Below are 23,856 nucleotides of genomic sequence, written 5' to 3'. Positions count from 1 at the left end.
GAATAATGCTGCCATTAAAATTCACATATGAGTTTTTATGTGGACATTTGTTATCAATTCTTTTGCATATAAACAAAACCTACGAGTGGCATCAATGGATCATGTGGCAACTCTATGTTCAAGTTTTTAAGGAACTAGATTGTTTTCCAAAGCAGCTATTCCATTTTACATTCCCATAATCAACATAAAACTTCCCTACAATCTTGCCAACACTGGTTATTATTATTGTGTCTTTTGATTAACGTCATGTTATTGACCTTGAAGTGTTATCTCACTGTGATTTTGACTTGCATTCCCCATCATGACTAATGAGGGTGAGCATCTTTGCACGTGCCTGTTGGCCATTTGCAAACCTTTTGTGCATAAATGTTTATTCAGGTATTTTCCTCACTTTTTAATTGGGTTACCTGTTCCTAAGTTTTCGATATCTTTTTCTAAAGGCCCAAACTATGGCAATTAATTATATTCTCCAAATCTTTCCTGAGCCTCAAGCCCAATGCCAAGTCAATGATTCTTTTCAACATCTGTTTTCTTCGGATCATTCATACTTCTATTGAATTAAACATCCTATCATTCTCCCACACCATACTAAACTAACTATTCGTATGTCTGTCTGCTCCACTGTACCTTAAGATTTTAAAGGAAGAGAACGCACCTTTTTATCTGTGTTTTCCCAGATGACCAATATTCAGTACACTCAGTAGGCTTCAGTAAAAGTACATTGAACTAAATAACTGAAGTTAACCCACTAGTATCCTTCAATGAAATATATACTCCATTAATAAGGTTCCAATTAATTAGCTAGGAACCTTCCAATGAATCAATTAAGTATAACTGTAGTTGTTAAACAGAATTACATATTATAATTAAGTATATCTAATTCTGTTATAACTCTTGGTAAGCCTTTGCAAAAAATTACCAATACCCTAATTTACTAGAAAATGTCAACGAATTGTGCTACCTTAACTTTTTGTATAACATACATTCTGAACATTTATACCTATTAGAAATATTAAACTTACTTGTTAGCATTTAAAAAAGAAAATCACAGTAATATGCAGTATGTAAAAAAAAAAAAAAAAAAATCAAAGTAGTGTCAAACAACCAAAATAAAATCATTCCATCATGTTAGAACACTGCACAACTCGGTATGTTTTATTTTTTTAAGTTTCATAATGGTGAAAACACTATGCGAACGATAGTTCAAAAAAAAGCTTGTTAGATTTACCTGTAATGTTTCCTAACATATCTTTACTGTGACAGGTAGGATCTTCTGTTTCTCCATCTTTAAAATTGCCTATTTCCCCGTAGTAAAGAGCAATCCCAAGTTGCATTATACGGATAAACATAGGCAGTTGTTGATCTGTGATGGAAAGTTTCAAACTCTCTACTAAAGTATGAATCTATATTTGAAAAAACAAACACATCAACAAAAAAGCATGTTCAAAGGAAGTAATTAATACACGTAAATGTTAAAAGTTCTAAAATAGAATACCATAAGAAAAAAGTAATGTCCCAAACATTTCCAACATGTAAGCTAAAACAGTTGACTCTAAAATCTTAGAAATTAAAACAAATTTTGCTGTAATGACCACTAAAATTTAGGTAGAAACTGTATTAAGCCAAACTATATAAATACAAATAGAAATGGTAATGAAAAGATGTGGTCACTCTAGACTTTCAAATAATTTTTCCAGAAATAAAGTTAAGGAACCAAAATATCAACTCTACAATATGAAGAATACAAAATCACAGAGATTTCTGTCACATCAACAGGAAAAGTTTCATATCACTTTAGTAAAACCTTAATCACCCTTTCCAGTTCTATTAACCAAAAGAATACATACACATCCTAAAAACTTCTGTTAAGGGGGAATATTACTAACATTACAATATGGAAGTATCAAAATAATAAAATTTTGCCAATGGAAAACTAAGTGTCATACATGCTCAGAAGAGTTTTTCCAGACAAATTTTTAAGAGATTTAAATAGGACATAAAATGTATAACATGAATTATAAGAAATAAACAAGATTAATTACTAACAAATAGAATATATAGCAATCAAAGTTATTCTTATAGAAAGACATTAATGGAATATAAACATAGCCTCAGTGTAATGGTTCCCTGTTTTATAAACATGGAATAAAACCAATTAAGCCATAAAGTCTCTTGGAAGGTTAATTTTGACTAACTGATATTTGAGGGTCTATAAAACATGAAAAAGTATTAGTAATCATATTTTGGGAGTTAAAGGCACAAAAAATTGTATTTGAAAAGGAAGAAAGTTGTAAAATACTATTTTTAAATATGAGTACAGGTTTCTTAAAATGGACTTAAAAATCATACACCAAACAGACCAAGAAGAGGTAAGAAAAGGCTTAGGAGCAGGAGGGTAGAGTATGCAGTGCAGGCCTGCCAAGCTTGAAATTTCTCTAACACATCCTTCTAAACTATTGTATGGCACCAATAGCACCAGAGATAAGCCATCTTAGCAGAATCAGTAACAAAGAATCAATCCTTTATATTCATATTTATATATAATATATATATGAAATTACACAGACCTAATATACCTTTAAAATATATAAGATGCTGCATATGCTTTAGTGAATGTTTTATATATACAGTATTTTATATATTTTATATACAATAGATCTAAATATCTTTTAAATCAGTAAGACTAATCACTAATAGAAAAATGGCCAGGGGTGCCTGGTTAGCTCAGGCAGTTAAGCAGCCAACTTCGGCTCAGGTCATGATCTCGCGGTCCCTGAGTTCGAGCCCCGCGTCAGGCTCTGTGCTGACAGCTCCGAGCCTGGAGCCTGCTTCAGATTCTGTGTCTTCCTCTCTCTCTGACCCTCCCCTGTTCATGCTCTGTCTCTCTCTGTCTCAAAAATAAACAAACGTCTAAAAAAAGAAAAAAAAAAAAAAAAAAAAAAGAAAGAAAGAAAAATGGCCAGAGCACCTGAATGGATTTTTCAAAGAACAAATGGCCAGTGGACAGATTTTTAAAAATCTAACTCCAGTGACAAACGTTAATTAAAATCTATTTTCTTCGGGCACCTAGGTGGCTCAGTCAGTTAAGCGGCCAACTTCGGCTCAGGTCGTGATCTCTTGGTTCGTGAGTTCAAGCCCCACATTGGGCTCTGTGCTGACAGCTCAGAGCCTGGAGCCTGCTTCAGATTCTGTGTCTCCCTCTCTCTCTGCTCCTGCCCTGCTGACACTCTGTCTCTGTCTCTCAAAAAGTGAATAAACGTTAAAAAATATTTTTTTAAAAAATTTTATTTTGTTTAACAAGTTGTCCTGTTTTTAACATGATCATATTTAAGGACAGGCACCCTCCTTAATGTTCACGAATATATACACTAGTTAAATTTATCTGCAAATAGTTTTGTAATACAGAACACAGGTCTTAAAAAAAATTTAAGCTAGGAGCGCTGGGGTGGCTCAGTCAGTTAAGAGACCGACTCTTGGTTTCAGATCAGGTCATGAGCTCAGTTTCCTGCATTCAAGCCCAGCATTGGGTTCTGTGCTGACAGCATGGAGCCTGCTAGCGATTCTGTCTCCCTCTATCTGCCCCTCTCCCACTTGTGCTCCTTCTCTCTCACAATAAACTTCAAAAAATTTTTAAGCTCATTAAGAAGATATTTGCAACTAACCAAAATATTTCCTAAAGAATTAATCAGAAATGTGTCAAAGATTTACGTCAGGCTTTCATTGTTCTAAAAAATTTTTTTCAAAAGCAAATTTTCAAAAACGGGAAATGTTAAATAAATTACATACCTATATAATCCATATCTCATATGACACAAACTCTAGGACATATTTGTCACAACAAAAATTATAAAAGGCCTACCCAAAATATAAATAAATTCAAAATGACTTAAATATACATGAGAGCCTGAAATGAATAATTAGGGTATCTGGAATAATCTGGGAAATACTCGCTCTTTGAGATGATCAATGAGGTTAACCATGTGCATTTAGTACATACGTCCTAGGAAAAGGAATTCCAAGAATGATAGGTCTAACTCAAAATGACAAATTCTTACATCACAATGGTATTAATAAAAAATTCAATCTTATTTCAGTTGAGCATAATGGTATCTCATATTTGGTGATTTCCAGAGTCAAAAACCACATGTCAATAAACTTATTTATATTAAGGTGCTTTTTACAATGACATGTCATGGCTAGTCAATTTTGAGAACATAAATTTTATATGCCAACACCAAGTTTTCCCCAAGTTAACTTATTTTTACTTTCCTCTAATTTAGCCACATTCTAAAATGTATAATTACATTTGTACTATTATCAATAAATTTATTTTAAACAATAAGGCATCCATGTATCCATCACTTGCTTTCAAACCTTGAATTTACCCGTAACATTCCCCAACATTATTAACAGATTCAAGACAAAAGAAGGAAAGTAAGCCCATTAACCTGAGACACAGGCATCAATATCATTAAATCAATACTCTTCTATGCTTATCGTTGGCAAAATGCTAATTCAAAACTAGAAAGAAAAAGTAACAGAATTTCAATAAATTAATGTGCACTCTATATAATGGGGAAAAAAGTAAAACACTGATCACTAAAACACTACCAAAGAAAAACAGGTGGATTTTGTGAATAAATATAGGAAATTTACATAAAATAGAAAGTTATATGTTTTTAAAAATATAAAACAATAATTTCTACAGTCATACACAACCAGGAACAGTAGTCAATACCTGTGTTCAGACTCAGGGCCAGCTTTTCCATTACAGCACTTTAGTATTCAAAGGCATGTAACTCAACAATGAAAATTCATTCAACAGTAGCAGTTACTAATAAGATCACAAATGGAATTCTTTTTCAAAAACTGATATACAGAGACTTAGAAAACTGTTATATAATTAAAGAACACAAGATTTACACTTAGAGACTTAACTATACACATTGAAAATATATTCTGATATCTTAGAGAACAAATTTTCACATTTATCAAAAGACATAACCTGAAAAATTCCTATATGGTAAGATTTTAATAACATTTGAAACCATACATGAAAAGCTAAAATTCCCTGAATCAATAAGCTAAGATATTAAGTTAGCATTAAGCCTTTTAAAGTTATCTAAGAAAGATGGGTAACAACTACAGTTATGAGATAACGTTAATTAAATTATAAGTATTGAAAAATACAATGATATTCATCCACTAAAATTACACTTTTCATAGGATCTCCTCTATCTACTTAAAAGAGAAAAACACTAATAAACAGTTGGACAAACTACAAAGGAAACTATAGTCACAGAGGGGGGAAAGTACCCAAAATCCCTTTACTAGAACACATAATGCAGAAAGTTATAATGTATAATAAACAATATAACATAAAAACTATAAATAGAAATAAAACTCTCACAAAAACTGGTATATACCTTTGAGATTAATAATTAGCACACACAGGAACCAATGAATTAGCACACCAAGAACCAAAAGGAAGACATGCAATTCAACTACTAGAAAAAGAAACACCTACTTTAATAACAGATGGCATCTTGGAATTTAGGTTATCATATGTGAAATGCAGACGAGTTCTGAAGGAACATTTGTACAATAAAGGATCCTGGTAAAATTCAATTTTACCACTAGCATTTCGTTTATCCAGACAAACCGTACAGTCAGAAAAATTGATAACCTTTCTCAGCACCAGATCAGTTGCTAAAAGAAAAGGAAAACATTTTAATTAAAAAGGAAAGGGGAAAAAAGGCAACTATTTATTGGTACAAATGGTAATAAAAATAATAGCAGAAATAAGATTAACACAGCATTTAATACATGATGCCAGAACCTATGCAAAGAATTTCTCGTTTATTATTTAAATCCTCCAACAACCTTATGAAATAGGCACAACAGTACCCATTCTAAGTATGAAGAATCAAATAAAATACAAAGAAATGAAGTAGCTTGTCCCCATTTTGCTTGGTGTCTAACTGTAAGTTTAAGAGAAAATTTATGAAAAATTTTGCTACATTTCACTATCTGCAGTGAGATACCAAATAACTTAGATAAAATTCTGGAGAAACCAAATTTAAAAAAACATTCTGAGCAATTGTATTTCATTTACTATCTCACACCAAAAAAACTTAACAGCTTCTCTAAACCTGCACCCTCAGGTATGGTAGCCACCAGTGATATGTGATTTAAATTTATATATATATATTAAAATTATCTAAAACTAACATTTCAGGTCCTCAGCTACACTAGCCACATTTTAAGTGCTCAATAGTCACATGTGGCTAGTAACTACAATACTAGACTGTAAAAATATAAAACATTTCCAACATCACGGAAAATTCTAGTGGACACCACTGCTCTAAATAACTCATGAAGAAATTACCAAATTACAAACAGTATACAGTTTGTTTTCAAGAGAATAAAAATGAAACAACTGCTGATAAAGTATCAAGCTAGAAAATGAAACCTTTAGCAAATGAGTAGGTTTATTCCTAATAAGCAATTCCTAGGTAAATGTTAGGCCCAAATCTATTTGGTCAGTGATTTTAAGCTAGCAGCTGTGCACATGCTATGGTCATGGGAATCTTCAAAAACAGTAAAATATGCTTGAGTCCATTCTTTAATAAAACTACTTCTGAGTATATTCTAGTGGTGACCTCTAATTCACCTTTTAAATTTTTTTTGGATTTAAGTTTTTAAGAAGTAAAAACTAAAGAATATGCACATGTGTGGAAATAGTCAAGTTTTATCAGCAAATGAATTTTAAACGTTAGTTGAAAAAATACCCAAACCTTACATATTATTTCAATTTACATGGAATATAAATAAATGATTTAGTTGCTGATATTACATCCATGTACACAAATTAAAGAAATTTTGACAGAACTAGAAATGAAAGAAACCCGCTAGATATTTCCTTCCCTCTCTTCATGATAATGATTTATGGAGTATTTGCTATTAGATAATACACTAAGTCTTTTACATCTGTTACCTTTTAATACTTATATGCCTCTGTTTAAAAGATGTGAAAACTGAGGCACAGTAAGGGGAAACAGTCTAATGTTAGTTTATAAAGAACAGAGCTGTCATTCAAACTCTGGCAACCTTACTCAAGAGTGCACGTGTTTATTACGCTAAAAGAACACAAAGTGGTCGTATTTCAAGGGTATTCTAGAAAATTATTATTCACTGACAAAGGATATTATTAAGTTTGAAATCAATACTTTTCTTAAACACTAACAGCAACTACCTTTTTTAAACTTTACAAAATGAATTCTAGTTCTGGTACTTTAGATAATGTGCTGCAATTTAATCTGTAAAATGGGCATAATAATTATGTCTGTGTAACTCTGGAGCACTCTAGAAAATGATTTGGCAATATTTTGAAAATGTGAAATTCGCAATCCTTCCATCTAACAAACCCACTCCTCGGTGTATGTCCTTAAGAAATGCTTATACATGTGCATGAAAAGGTATGTACAAAGATTGCTAACAGGACTGTTTGCAACAGTAAAAATCTGGAAATATCCCAAATGCCCATCATCAGGAGAACAGACAATTAAACTTTGGCATGACTAAGTAGAAGATTATTCACAAGTAAAAATAAGTGCTCTGTAATTACATGCAACAATATGGAAAAATATGCAAAGCGTAACACTGAAAACAGGAAGTCTTTGAGGTTTTATTCAAACCTCAAACTCCCAACACAGAGCACACTGTTTTTACATAGTTCAAAAATACATGTAATGTATTATTTATGTATACATCCACATCTGATACTTTTTTATTGAGGTAAAATTCACACAACACAAAATTAACGATTTCCAGTGACAATAAAGTAGTCTTTAGTACATTGACAATATTACAAATCCATCACCACAATCACTTTTAAAACTTTTTCATCATGTCAGAAAAGGAATTCTGTACCCTAGAGCTATAATTCCTCCAAACCCCTCCTTGACCTCCCACTCCCCAATCCTGAAGCAGTCACTAAACTACTTTCTGTCTACACAGAATTGCCTATTCTGTGCAGTTCATATAAGTGGAATCATACAATATCCACCTTCTGTCTACTTCTTTCACTTAGAACATTTTCAAGGTTCATCCATGTAGTACCATACACCAGTACTTCATTCCTTTTTATAGCGCAAGTCTTCGTAAGCAATTAAATGATAAAATTTAATATAGCAGTTAACTCTAGGAGGAAGGAAGGGGATGGGATAGAGAAAAATAGATTGGTGGGAGTAAACTACTGTAAATGTTCTAAATATTCAGAGGTAGTTGCTCATTATAATGTTTATAACAAATATGTTACCTAAATCCCTTTGTAAATATCAACTGTTGCATTAAAAATTAATAAAAGGGGAAATAATAGTACATATCTCAGAGGGTTAAAGGGTTAAAACAAGATAATGTAGAAAGCATAGCACCAGGCCCAGCAGTTAATAAGCACTGCTTATTAACAGTGAAAGACACTATTTTTGCTGTTTTTATCACCACCATCATCATGAACTTTCAGGTGGTAGGATACTTGATTTTCTTAAATCATCACGTTGGTAGTAATAATTCATTTTACAAATGATTCACCCAAGGTTATACACAAAGTTAGTGGCTGAACGAAGATTCAAATGAAGATGCCCTAACTTCCAATCCAAGACTCTCTATAAATCACTGTTATTTCCCAAAGTAATATTGGCATTACTTGTATATTAAAACTATAGGTGAAATTTCTACCCATAAAATGTCAACACATTCAATCAATCCTGCATTATCCACTTCTGCTTGTTTTCTATTTTCCATAGTTTTTTCCTTGTGGCCTTTGTATGGAATATTTTTTCAACAGAAGATGAGAGGGAGGCATTAACAATGTCTCAGAAACAGTGCTTGGGACTTTGCATATACACTGATTTATGCCTCACAACATTATTCTTCATTTTCAAATGTAAAGATCGAGGGGCACCTAGCTGGCTCAGTCGATAGAGCATACAGCTCTTGATCTGAGGGTCTTAAGATCGAGCCCCACATTGAGTGTGGAGCCTACATAGAAAAAAAAAAAAAAAAAAGTCAAGACTGAAGCTTGGAGAACACACAAACATGAGACTATATCCAATTCTGCTGGTTCCTAGTTGTATGCCTAAACTAAGCAAGTTAAGTAACCTTGAGACCAAAATTTCATTTTGCTTTCCTTACAGTAGGACTTAAGATGAGTAAGTGAATATATAAGCAAAGGAATAAGGATATCATCATGTTACAGAGTGAGAATTTGAGAAGATAAATGTAAATACTAACAGCTCATTTTCTCAGCACTATGTACAAGATACACATACAGGTGCTTTCAGTGCTCTAATGTATTTAATACAGTAACTCTAAGCAAGCTCTTAGTTACCCCCATTTTACAAAAGAGGAAACTAAGAAATGGTAAAGTAACTCACCCAAGGTCATAGATCTCTACTAAGTAGGACAGCCAGGATCCAAACCCATGCAGTCTAACTTCAGTGCCAGCACTGTTACCAAATACATACCCTGGCAAGTCCTAGATAAAAGGTGCTCACAATACTCTCCTCACTACCTTTTCAAAAAAAAAATGTATACTTCTTACCCTATCAGAACATGTATCAACAAATATTAGGATTTATTACTAATTCTTCTGACAAAACTAAGATGATCCATAAGTCCCAAATATGCTCTGGAATATACTAACCTAAAACATGTATCAGTCAGATCTATAGTTTTGCCATTACCAAGCAATGCAAAATCAAAGTGTTCCTTTTCCTCCTTCAAATCCATTAAAAATATTAACTGTTTTTATTATTACAACCCATAGCATTGTAAAATATAATACACTTGAAATATGCATGCGGTAAGAAAGAGTAAAACATAAAAATATTAAAAATTGAGTTCCGGATTTGTTAATCTGAGGGTCTATTAACCCCCTGCAATTGTATGCTAAATTATTTTTTATATGTTCATTTTCTAGGCTGAAGGCAAAAAGCTCTCATTAGATTTATCAAAGAGCCAGTTGGCCCAAAACTGGTTTAGAAACCAAAACAACTATTTCAATAATGGAAAAATCGAAACTCTTTTTAGTATTTACTCACCAGAAATATCCATGAATGCACGATCCCATAATTCACCTACTGTATAGCATTCTGCAGAAGTGATATTGACTGAAAGAACAATATCATCTTCAACATATTTTAGTATGAGATTATTTATAACAATATTTACATTATTTACAACTCGTCTAATCAGACTCTGCACATAACCTACAAAATAGGAAAAAAAAAAAAAGGATTCAATTAGCCATAAGTCTATCAATAAATAATTATTCTAAAAATGTTACTGAACTTATTAATGTATATGATAGGCGGATATCATTCGGCATATTACACAAAGAGGAACCTAACAGTCAGTCAGATAGGTAGACAGGCTTGCACAACTGACACAGCTATTATGTAGCAGATCCACCACCAAAAAAACATTACAAAGAAGTTCTATACGATGAAGTGTTCATATACTAAGAGAAATCACAGAGACTACACCTTTTTAATAACATAATACTATATCCCATTCAGTAATAATCCTATATTCAGTAGTTTGTCTGGCTTCTGCCTATTTAAAAACATTTTCCCAACTGAAAAAAATTACTACATGCTGATTATTCAATGTATTGAAGAAGAATTGCTTCTTTAAGACTGTTTTTGAGCCAGCTGCCATCTTTTCTTCCTACTTCTAATAGCCATAAATATATTCAAAAGTTAGTCTGGCAAGAGGAAAGATAGGAGAAATATGACCATCATAATGGCTTCAAGTGCTTCCACTTACTAATATAAAATAATGAACTAGTGGAAAGGAGAGAATATAAATGAGGAAGAAAATGTAGACAGAATTTAAAGAGGTGAAAAAACACAGTGAATAAGAAAAAAGAAAAGTATTGAAGGAATGAATAGAGAAAACCATAATGAGAACACAAGGAAGAATGAGAAACAAATTTAAAAAAAAATCAAAACAGAACCAGTGAACATTCTTTTTTATCCCTAGCAGCCTAAAATCTCCAAACTTTTAATTTCATGCTTCTGTGGGATACTCCATAATCTCATAAGTTTCTCACGCAATAAATTTGAATATAGACACATTAGTGAGGAATTTAATTGAAAATATAAATAAAACTAAACATAAACAGCATTTTTAAAAACACAGGAAGAAGTGATTTCACTTGATTTCCCACTATAAAACCTATTTAAAAGCTACTTAAAATGTCAGCTATTTCATGAACTATCTGCTTGTATTCAGAACTTAACTGGACAAAACAGAATCAACTTCTGTCAGCAGCTGATATTATTAACATCTATAATAACTGCTGAGAGAAAGCCTATTTAAATCTATTCAACCATAACATATTTGCAAAAACCCACTACTTCATTCATTCCCAAAGGATACAAATAGGAAAGAAATGTAAAACAACTAAGATCAAGTTTTCCTCATATATGGAAGCTATTAGCAGCTTTTAGAGTGTCAATATGCTACAATATGTCAATATGCTACAAAATTAATATACACAGTATCAATAAATTGTAAGGTATAAATATTTTTATAAGAGTAAATGCTAAAATAATGCTTAACAAATTAAGCTTCTAAAAGAAATTTTAAATATCAAAAGTTTCAATCTTGTAATGTATATTCCCGCATGCTATTACTACTCAACACAGATGTTAAAAATAAAAATAAAAATGAACATCCTGTTTCTAAGAAGTCAAGAACATGACTAATATTGGTTCTCCTATTTCTGAAAAACATGTCATCAATAAGGAATTTATAAAAACCTCTTAAGAGTTCAGGAGTTTTTATTACCTTCAAAAGAAAAACTCTGAAGGATAGAACTGGAGAAAATAGATAATGCAAGAGAATAGAAACATAATACTGTAAATGTATTTGAACAGACAGAACACTAATGATAGATTTTCATCTATTTTTTAACATCTTCCCTCAGTTTCTCATTATAAAACTAGCATACATGTTGAGATGGATAAGCCAATTCACCAAAGGTAAACAATAAAATATCTAAAAAGAACTACTCCCAGAGACTGTTTCCTTATTAAAAATATAATACCAAAGTAACAGTAACTAATGGAAAAAATGATACACTGTTTCCCTAATCCCGCATATAACTTAGCTTTAAGTGAGCTATAGAAGAGTGTCAAATAGCAGATCTACTAGCTCTCATCACTAAATATTTAGGAACTCCCTCAGAGTATATCTGTTCAGATGACATAACAATAATCCAGGTCTTTTCCACAAGCATCTAAAAATGTAAGGTCACTCTGGGAATAGAACCTACAGATGTCATACTGGATGCCTCTAAAACAACACCCTGTTAGTAATCAACCTTTCCAGAAATTCCTACCATTATCCAACTCTCTCCCACCCACAAATCCCATTCCTCCAGACACATACATCTATGCCCACAGGACCAAATAAAACACTATGAACTTTCACTGACTTCGCTCATGCTCTTCTCTGGTTTAGAATATTCTTTGTCCATTCTCCCTATTCATTATAGGCCCAGTATAAATGTCCTCTCCCCTACATCCTCTTCTCCAGTGTCCTCCAAAACCTACACAATATTAAGACCACCTCTACCACTTTTCTTAGGCTTAAGTTATTACTGCCATTTGTGTATGATTAGATATAATTATTTTCTCTGTTAAACTATGAAATCCTAGAGAACAAAGACTAGATTTTATTTATTTATCTATCTATCTATCTATCTAATACTACTAAATTAAATGACATGTAACAATTTTGGTTACAAAGACAACAGCTACAATCTATCCTGTTTTCACTGGAAAGGCAAGTTGCTGAAACTCAGAAATTGCATGGTTGATGACTTGGTTACCATACCTAAAAACATTTTTGTGTACAATTTGAGGGTTGTGAAGCATCATGTAGGCAACTTATGTTCAAATTACTACAGGTAAAGTTCTTTTTAACATTCTTGACTTTTTCTTTAATTTTAAAGAGAGCACAAGAGAGGCAGAGGGGGAAAGAGAGAATCTTAAGCAGGCTCCACACTCAGCATGGAGTCTGATGAGGGGGGCTATGATCCTGGGATCATGACCTGAGCCAAAATCAAGCGTGATGTTCAACCAACTACCCCATTTATGCACCCCAGTACTTCCCATTTTTGACAGGTAGATACTGACTTGCATTATTTTCCTATTCAAGAGCCACCCATCCTTCAAGGTTGTACAACAAATGACTACTGGTAACACCAAACTTTTCTCAAAAAGTATCTCTAGATCTACGTAAATGTTCAAACCTCAAAATTATAACCACACCCATAACTTTGCCCTAGAAAATTCTGAGACCAGAAATTCAGCTCTACCATGAAAGAACCTTAACATGGTTCCCAGGCAGGATAAGGCTGCCAGAAAAGAGTCCTCAAATAACCATATGAGTCAAACTTTAAATAAAATGATTTACCATTATCCAGCTGGATTCTCAAATTATCCCTTTTTTTTCCCCCTTTGGTAAGATTAACTTTAACTGCTCTGCCTCCCAGTAATTGCCCAACAAGTTCAGTTACTTCCTAAGCAACTCCTTTACGGTGATTTATGTTGGCATAAAAGAGGATACTAGTCCTCCTGTTAGGTAAGGCAGGAAATCACTTGTTAATCCAAAAGCTACCTTAAAGTTAAAATAGAATGCAGCTCTGTTTTATGCTTCTAAAAATAGTATTTCTTCAGTTATTTTTATGTTTTACAGTCTATGCTCCCAAAAATAGAACAATTTTCACAATTCTGACTGTAAGGGTAAATTCTAATAAAGGCTCTAAAGGATCTTTAAAAGTCTGCGACCTGTTTTGAGTAGATTCAATTTAGCCAATAATTTTTTATCTGTGAAATCAACAACTGACAAAAGCTTTAAATTCATCATAAACAAGCTCTTTCTTAAAAGAAAAAGATGTGTAACAAGATTTAACCATTAAACCTAAAACCGATTATTCTTTGCCAGGATACTGGTGGAGAATATTTAATACAATGAGCTGAGCTCATATAGGAATTTTTTAAGGGATATGCAGTCAGAAATTTGGAGAAGTAAAAGGACTGCCCATTTAATAAACAACAAAATAGGGTTAGTTTACATTTTAATTCGCCAAGGATTTTTCCCAAGGAGTTAATTAGTAGGCAAAAATTTAGAAAGTTCTGGGGCGCCTAGGTGGCTCAGTCAGTTGAGCAACTGACTTCGGCTCAGTCACAATCTCACGGTTTGTGGGTTCGAGCCCTGCATTGGGCTCTGTGCTGACAGCTCGGGATCCTGGACCCTGCTTCTGATTCTGTGTCTCCCTCTCTCTCTAGGCCCCTCCCCTGCTGATGCTCTGACTCTGTCAAAATTAAATAAATGTTAAAAAATAGAAAGTTCTGGAGGAAATTCAAGGGGAAGATGGTAGCAGAGGAGGACACTGGGCTCACCGCGTCCTGCTGAACACATAGATTGCACCCACATCTGCCTAAATAACCCAGAAAACCACCAGAAGACTAGCAGAACAGACTCTCCAGAGCCAAGCATAGACGAGAGGCCCCCAGAAGAGGGTAGGAAGGGCGGAGAGGCGGTACGCCCTACCCGGACTGACGGGAGGGAGCCGGGGCGGTAGAGGGGCAGCCCGCCGGGCAAGGCAGAGCCCCTGAGTCTGGCTTGCAAAAGCGGAGGGGCCAGACAGTGAGTTCTGACAGCCAGCGGAAGTTAACATCTGGAATGTTATAACTCAACAGCTCTGCTCCGAGAGCGGGAGGGCTAGAGGACAGGGAGGGAGAGTTGTTGAGCCCCAGAGGACATGGCTCAGCTTGGCGGGGAACAAAGGCGCTCGCCAGTGCCATCTCCCTCGCCCATCCCCCAGCCAAAATCCCAAAGGGAACCAGTTCCCGAGAGGGAACTTGCTTGCACCTGGCAAACACCCAACACTGTGCTTCTGTGGATCCATCCCTCCGACAGGTCGGCCTCCCTCCCGGTGCAGCAGGGCCCCTCCCAAAGAGGACCACCGAAGGCAAAGCTAGCTGAGTCTGCCCCTCCTGCCCCTGTGCACCTTGCCAATCCACCCCAGCTAATACGCCAGATCCCATCGAAGCAGCACCACAAGCCTGGGAGTATGCAAGTAGCCCAGACAGGGGCCATACCACTCCACAGTGAGACCTGTGCCTGGGAGAGAAGGTAAGGTACACACCAGTCTGACTGACCCTGGCAGTGGGCTGGGGACAGACATCAGGTCTGACCGCGGCCCCGCCCACCAACTCAAGTCACTCCAGACATCACAGCGGAAGAGCCCTGCAGTTCCCCACCACCCCAGGGACTACCCAAAATGACGAAACGGAGGAATTCTCCCCAAAAGAAACTCCAGGAAGTAGCGACAGTTAACGAACTGATCAAAAACGATTTAAGCAATGTAACAGAAAATGAATTTAAAATAATAGTCATAAAATTAATCGCTGGGCTTGAAAAAAGTATAGAGGACAGCAGAGAATCTATTACTACAGAGATCAAGGGACTAACAAACAGTCAGGAGGAGCTAAAAACTGCTATAAATGAGCTGCAAAATAAAATGGATGTGACCACAGCTCAGATTGAAGAGGCAGAGGAGAGAAAAGGTGAGTGAGAAGATAAAATTATGGAAAAAGAGGAAGCTGAGAAAAAGAGAGATTAAAAAATCCAGGACTATGAGGGGAGAATTAGAGAACTAAGTGACACAATTAAACGTAATAACATACACATAATTGGGATCCCAGAGGAGGAAGAGAGAGGGAAAGGTGCTGAAGGTGTACTTGAAGAAATCATAGGTGAGAACTTCCCTGATCTGGGGAAGGAAAAAGGCATTGAAATCCAAGAGGCACAGAGAACTCCCTTCAGACGTAACTTGAATCGATCTTCTGCACAACATACCATAGTCAAACTGGCAAAATACAAGGATAAAGAGAAAATTCTGAAAGCAGCTAGGGATAAACATGCTCTAACATATAAAGGGAGACCGATAAGACTTGTGACCAATCTCTCTTCTGAAACTTGGCAGGCCAGAAAGGAATGGCAGGAAATCTTCAATGTGATGAACAGAAAAAATATGCAGCCGAGAATCCTTTATCCAGCAAGTCTGTCATTTAGAATAGAAGGAGATAAAGGTCTTCCCAAACAAAAACTGAAGGAATTCATCACCACTAAACCAGCCCTACAAGAGATTCTAAGGGGGATCCTGTGAGATAAGGTACCAGAGACATCACTACAAGCATGAAACCTACAGACATCACAATGACTCTAAACCCGTATCTTTCTATAACGCTGAACATCAATGGACTAGATGCTCCAACCAAAAGACACAGGGTATCAGAATGGATAAAAAAACAAGACCCATCTATTTCCTGTCTACAAGAGACTCATTTTAGACCTGAGGACACCTTCAGATTGAAAGTGAGGGGATGGAGATCTATCATGCCACTGGAAGTCAAAAGAAAGCTGGAGTAGCCATACTTATATCAGACAAACTACACTTTAAATTAAAGGTTGTAACAAGAGATGAAGAAGGGCATTATATAATAATTACAGGGTCTATCCATCAGGAAGAGCAACAATTATAAATGTCTATGTGCCAAATACGGGAGCCCCCAAATATATAAAACAATTAATCACAAACATAAGCAACCTTATTGATAAGAATGTGGTAATCTCAGGGGACTTTAATACCCCACTTATGGCAATGGATATATCATCTAGACACAGGATCAATAAAGAAACAAGGGCCCTGAATGATACATTGGATCAGATGGACTTGGCAGATATATTAAGAACTCTGCATCCCAAAGCAACAGAATATACTTTCTTCTCGAGTGCACATGGAACATTCTCCAAGATAGATCACATACTGGGTCACAAAATAGCCCTTCATAAGTATACAAGAATTGAGATCATACCATGTACACTTTCAGACCACAATGCTATGAAACTTGAAATCAACCACAGGAAAAACTCTGGAAAACCTCCAAAAGCATGGAAATTAAAAAACACCCTATTAAAAAATGAATGGGTCAACCAGGCAATTAGAGAAGAAATTAAGAAATATATGGAAACAAACGAAAATGAAAACACAACAATCCAAACACTTTGGGATGCAACGAAGGCAGTCCTGAGAGGAAAATACATTGCAATCCAGGCCTATCTCAAGAAACAAGAAAAATCCCAAATACAAAATCTAACAGCACACCTAAAGGAAATAGAAGCAGAGCAGCAAAGACAGCCTAAACCCAGAAGAAGAAGGAAATCATAAAGATCAGGGCAGAAATAAAGAATATAGAATCTAAAAAAACTGTAGAGCAGATCAACGAAACCAAGAGTTGGTTTTGTGAAAAAATAAACAAAATTGATAAACCTCTAGCCAGGCTTCTCAAGAAGAAAAGGGAGATGACCCAAATAGATAAAATCATGAATGAAAATGGAATTATTACAACCAATCCCTCAGAGATACAAGAACTTATCAGGGAATACTATGAAAACTTACACACCAACAAACTGGAAAACCTGGAAGAAATGGACAAATTCCTAAATACCCACACGCATCCAAAACTCAAACAGGAAAAAATAGAAAACTTGAACAGACCCATAACTAGCAAAGAAATTGAATTAGTTATCAACAATCTCCCAACAAATAAGAGTCCAGGACCAGATGGCTTCCCTGGGGAATTCTACCAGAAATTTAAAGCAGAAATAATACCTATCCTTCTCAAGCTGTTCCAAAAAATAGAAAGGGAAGGAAAACTTCCAGACTCATTCTATGAAGCCAGCATTACTTTCATTCCTAAACCAAAGACCCAGCAAAGGAAGAGAACTACAGCCCAATATCCCTGATGAATATAGATGCAAAAATTCTCAATAAGATACTAGCATACTGAATTCAACAGTATATGAAAAGAATTATTCACCATGATCAAGTGGGATTCATTCCTGGGCTGCAGGACTGGTTCAACATTCGCAAATCAATGTCACACATCACATTAATAAAAGAAAAGATAAGAACCATAGGATCCTGTCAATTGATGCAGAAAAAGCATTTGACAAAATTCAGCATCCTTTCTTAATAAAAACCCTCGACAAAGTCGGGATAGAAGGAACATACTTAAACATCATAAAAGCCATTTATGAAAAGCCCACAGCTAACATCATCCTCAATGGGGAAAAACTGAGAGCTTTCCCCGAGATCAGGAACACGACAGGGGTGTCCACTCTCACCGCTGTTGTTTAACATAGTATTGGAAGCGCTAGCATCAGCAATCAGACAACAAAAGGAAATCAAAGGCATCAAAATTGGCAAAGATGAAGTCAAGCTTTCACTTTTTGCAGATGACATGATATTATACATGGAAAATCCGATAGACTCCACCACAAGTCTGCTAGAACTCATACATGAATTCAGCAGAGTCGCAGGACAGAAAATCAACGTACAGAAATCAGTTGCGTTCTCATACACTAGTAATGAGGCAACAGAAAGACAAAGAAACTGATCGCATTCACAATTGCACCAAGAAGCATAAAATACCTAGGAATAAACCTAACCAAAGATGTAAAAGATCTGTATGCTGAAAACTATAGAAAGCTTATGAAGGAAATTGAAGAAGATATAAAGAAATGGAAAAACATTCCGTGCTCATGGATTGGAAGAATAAATATTGTTAAAATGTCAATACTACCCAAAGCTATCTACACATTCAATGCAATCCCAATCAAAATTGCACCAGCATTCTTCTCGAAGCTAGAACAAGCAATTCTAAAGTTTGTATGGAACCACAAAAGACCCTGAATAGCAAAAGTAATTTTGAAGAAGACGACCAAAGCAGGAAGCATCACAATCCCAGACTTTAGCCTCTACTACAAAGCTGAATCATCAAGACAGCATGGTATTGGCACAAAGACATATAAACTAATGGAATAGAATAGAAACCCCAGAACTAGACCCACAAAAGTATGGCCAACTGATCTTTGACAAAGCAGGAAAGAATATCCAATGGAAAAAAGACAGTCTCTTTAACAAATGGTGCTGGGAGAACTGGACAGCAACACGCAGAAGAATGAAACTAGATCACTTTCTTACACCATTCACAAAACTAAACTCAAAATGGATAAAGGACCTGAATGTGAGACAGGAAACCATCAAAACCCTAGAGGAGAAAGCAGGAAAAAAACCTCTCTGACCTCAGCCGCAGCAATTTCTTACTCGACACATCTCCAAAGGCAAGGGAATAAAAACCAAAAATGAACTATTGGGACCTCATGAAGATAAAAAGCTTCTGCACTGCAAAGGAAACAATCAACAAAACTAAAAGGCAACCAACGGAATGGGAAAAGATATTTGCAAATGACATCAGACAAAAGGCTAGTATCCAAAATCTATAAAGAGCTCACCAAACTCCACACCCGGAAAATAAATAATCCAGTGAAGAAATGGCAGAAAACATGAATAGACACTTCTTTAAAGAAGACATCCGGATGGCCAACAGGCACATGAAAAGATGCTCAGCGTCGCTCCTCATCAGGGAAATACAAATCAAAACCACACTCAGATACCACCTCACACCAGTCAGAGTGGCTAAAATGAACAAATCAGGAGACTATAGATGCTGGAGAGGATGTGGAGAAACGGGAACCCTCTTGCACTGTTGGTGGGAATGCAAACTGGTGCAGCCGCTCTGGAAAACAGTGTGGAGTTGCCTCAAAAAATTAAAAACAGACCTACCCTATGACCCAGGAGTAGCACTGCTAGGAATTTACCCAAGGGATACAGGAGTGCTGATGCATAGGGGCACTTGTACCTCAATGTTTATAGCAGCACTTTCAACAATAGCCAAATTATGGAAAGAGCCTAAATGTCCATCAACTGATGAATGGATAAAGAAATGGTTTATATACACAATGGAATACTACATGGCAATGAGAAAGAATGAAATATGGCCTTTTGTAGCAACGTGGATGGAACTGGAGAGTGTTATGCTAAGTGAAATAAGTCATACAGAGAAAGACAGATACCATATGTTTTCACTCCTATGTGGATCCTGAGAAACTTAACAGAAGACCATGGGGGGGGGGGGGGGGGGGAAGGTTAGAGAAGGAGGGAGCCAAAACATAAAAGACTCTTAAAAACTGAGAACTGAGGCTTGATGAGGGGTGGGAGGGAGAGGAAGGTGGGTAAGGGGTATTGAGGACAGCACCTGTTGGGATGAGCACTGGGTGTTGTATGGAAACCAATTTGACAATAAATTTCAGAAAAAAAAGGAAGGAAGGAAGGAAGGAAGGAAGGAAGGAGGGAAGGAAGGAAGGAAGGAAGGAAGGAAGGAAGGAAGGAAGGAGGGAAGGAAGGAAGGAAGGAAGGAAGATTCTGGAACCATCACATCACTCCAAGTAGAATTAGAAACATTCAGAAGTAAAATATCTTCTCTTGGCACCTTCTCCAGCTGTAGCAATTAATCTATGCTAAAGCCAGAGGTATTATGGAGACTTGTTACATGAAATTCAGAATATATAAAGCATCAGCATTAACATCACTGTAACACTAGTTTAAAATGTTTAATCAATTGAAATTTAACTTAGAACATATCTGAGGAGGAGGGCTATGAAATGCTGTACCTAACACCAGTCTGTTAGTAGATGGTGCAAGAAGACTGTCAAAACTTAAATGTTAAACCCAACAGAAAGCCTACAAACCTTTGGCCCAGAAAACAAATATATACTAACATCAACTATACCTCTGAGAAAAAGAAATGACTGATGAATAAAATCAAAAGAGAAGTGACTGATAAAAACAACCCCTAACTTAAAAAGGCAACAATGCACTCTGGCCACGGGGCTGATAGGTCACGATCGTGGTTTCTTCTTCATTAAATAGTTACTAAGCAACTGCTATTTGTAAGCCACTACTGTTCTAGGTAAATAAATATTTCAGGAAATAAAACAGATGGTGATCCTCCTGGTGAATTCTATAGTTTACTGAAACTCAGAACAATCTAGTGTCTTTACTGTTAATCAAGAAGGAAGGGGAACTGGGGCGCCTGGGTGGCTCAGTCGGTTAAGCGGCCGACTTCGGCTCAGGTCATGATCTCGCGGTCGGTGAGTTCGAGCCCCGTGTCGGGCTCTGTGCTGACAGCTCAGACCTGGAGCCTGTTTCAGATTCTGTGTCTCCCTCTCTCTGACCCTCCCCCGTTCATGCTCTGTCTCTCTCTGTCTCAAAAATAAATAAACATTAAAAAAAAAAAAAAAATTTAAAAAAAGAAGGAAGGGGAACAAAGAGACTATGGGAAAGCAGAGGCATGTCTTTGCTCAGACAGGATGTAAGAAAGAAACTTTAGGAACAACCTACTGCAAAAGAGCATCAAAATTTGAACAGAAGACATTTTGGAGGGCTCTGGACTCAATGTGTTCTTATGTTATGAAGCAAACCCACATACACATGTACTCTAAGTATTTTAGGACACTAAATACTAAAGTGTATATTCTACAATTGGCTACAAAAATGATTAATAACAAGTGTAATTTTGGCCTTAACAAGCCCATTCAGAAGTTACCTGGTGGTAAATCAGGATCTGTGGGAGCAGCCTGCTGAATTCTTCGGGGTTTTACTGATGATTTCGTGTTCTCCGTAGTACTACGGTTGGTAGAATTAGAACCACAGCTTTCATGGTCATCCTATTTTTAAGAAAAGTAAAGTATCAATCATCACTCAAGAATTAGGAGACATATTTCAGTTAAATATATAGCTTAGGGTTACTAAATTTGATTAGACTCTAATTTTATTTTTTAGCTCTAAAAATCTGTATACCAAACAATTCTTATAATTTGCATTCTCAAACACTGTTTAAAAATAATGAGTACTTTAAACCACAAATTCTTCCTTTCTTGAGTATCTAAACAAACCAACTGATAACGTCAAGAAATCCTTACATATGACTTTTGCAAAAAAAGACTATTAAACAAAGCTTTAAACACTTGCCATTTGAATACAAAATAAATGGAAAAGGTCTTAATTGTCTCCTGTTTGTTGTTTCCATGGTAAGACCCCCAGTATTGTGTGTGTTAAGAATCCAAGCTGTCTTCTTAATCACCTTAATGATTAATCTTAATAATCCTTAGAATCCTTTGCATCCTATTATTTTTACTGAATTATTATTCTCATTAAACATAAGGCTTAATTGGGTTTTGATATGGATAGCAAAAACTTCAACACATTTTCAAAACATATTCCTTTATACAGTGCAAACAGTACTCTTTTCTTACCTTGATTCAACAAGTTTATATAATGCTCTTATGTGCTAATTGTTGAATGTACAAAGCGAAATTAGATATAATACTAATTTTCAGAGTCCACTAAAAACATATATAGCTTGTTTTACAGAGTACTTTATTTTTAAGTTAGGAACAGAAAGAACTATTAAGAACTATTTGTAAGAACTAGAGAGGTCAGGCTTATAAAAGTATAGGAAAGTTTTAGGCTAAGATTGGAGGTTACATAGAAGGAAACCATTAGCAAAAGCAGCATATATGTATGTAGCATGTACAAGAAATAATGATTAGTCAAATAAAGCCAAAGTATACAATGTAAGGTGAAAGAACCACTCCAGAAACTAAAGGCATGAACCAGTTCAGTAAAAGTGAGATAACATTAAGAACTATAAAGATGCGGGGTGCCTGGGTGGCTTAGTCAGTTAAGTGCACATGCTCTCACTCTCTTGCTCTCTCGCAAATAAAAATAAACATTAAAAAAAATAAAAATTTAAAAAATTTAAGATAACTACAAAAATGTTCTCAGTCTTCATTCTACTTGGCCATATTTCAAGATTTGGTAATTAGGATGCCAATAACCAATAAGAAAGGAGATTTAGTAGTTCTAGTAGAGGAACAAGAGTAGGAGCAGTAAATGAATAGTTCAAAAAGTGAGTAAGAATTTAAAGCGTGAATAATAAACAGAGATTGCCCCTTCAAGAAGACAGGCAATACAGGAAGGAAATAGATTGGGTAGTAATATGAGGTAAAAGCATCAGCCATCTTCTTATTCCCATTTTGGGGATAAAAGAGCACATTTTGGGGCATCTGGGTGGCTCAGTCGATTAAGCATTTGACTCGATTTTGGCTCAGGTCATGATCTCAGGGTTCATGAGTTCAAGCCCCACGTTGGGCTCTGTACTGACAGTGCAGAGCCTGCTTGGGATTCTCTCTCTCTCTCCATCCCTCCCCCATTTGTGCATGCTCTCCATCAAAATAAAATAAACTTTAAAAATAAAAAAAAAAAAAGCAAGTTGCCTTACATACAAAGGATAACTGATGGTGCATTGTGCCTCACCAATTTATTAATCAATAATAAAACTATTTGATAATACAAGAATGGTGAGGAATTCAGTTTTCTATTTTACATATTTGAAGAGAAAAATTCAAGAAAAGATGGAAAACCACTAAATTTACCAATCTAATAAGATACTAAAAGAAAATAACAATGATAAGACCTTTAGACAACAAAATTTTTATTCAATGCCACCCTAAGAGAACAATTATATAAGATGAATCTTTTATAAGACAACACAGCTTCAGAGGCTAGTGATATATTAGCAAAAGAAAAAAAAATGTTTGAAACTTCAAGACAAGCAGACAGTAACAGATTTGCTATCTTAAAAAAATTTTCACATGAATTTATGTCATTTTAACTTAATGCAAACCAAACTTCACAGTGTTTCATTCTAAAAAACAACTTCACTATTCAATCTTTATAATGACATCTTCTGTTATTTTGGTGGAATGTTATAGTCTCTAAATACTAAAGGACTACTACTATGAATA

The 23,856-nt window shown here is 35.4% G+C and overlaps 1 protein-coding gene across 14 annotated transcripts in view; it reads right to left on the bottom strand.

Moving 5' to 3' along the window:
* The window catches only part of VPS13B (vacuolar protein sorting 13 homolog B), an 805,543-nt gene that overhangs the window by 716,912 nt on the left and 64,775 nt on the right, over positions 1-23,856 (bottom strand). For all 14 annotated transcript variants that reach the window (XR_009253621.1, XM_058699594.1, XM_058699595.1 and 11 more), the window contains 4 exons: positions 21,594-21,714; positions 10,104-10,271; positions 5,528-5,709; positions 1,229-1,403 (listed from right to left, as the gene is read on the bottom strand). Coding sequence is in view for 13 of the 14 variants with exons in the window: in XM_058699594.1 (XP_058555577.1) it covers positions 1,229-1,403; positions 5,528-5,709; positions 10,104-10,271; positions 21,594-21,714 (646 nt within the window). In the remaining variant the exon portion in view is untranslated. The remainder of the gene's footprint in view (positions 1-1,228; positions 1,404-5,527; positions 5,710-10,103; positions 10,272-21,593; positions 21,715-23,856) is intronic.

This window comes from Neofelis nebulosa, chromosome 14 (assembly GCF_028018385.1).
Source record: "Neofelis nebulosa isolate mNeoNeb1 chromosome 14, mNeoNeb1.pri, whole genome shotgun sequence".
NCBI classification, from domain to species: Eukaryota; Metazoa; Chordata; class Mammalia; order Carnivora; family Felidae; genus Neofelis; species Neofelis nebulosa.
This window is presented reverse-complemented; position numbering and strand designations above follow the sequence as displayed.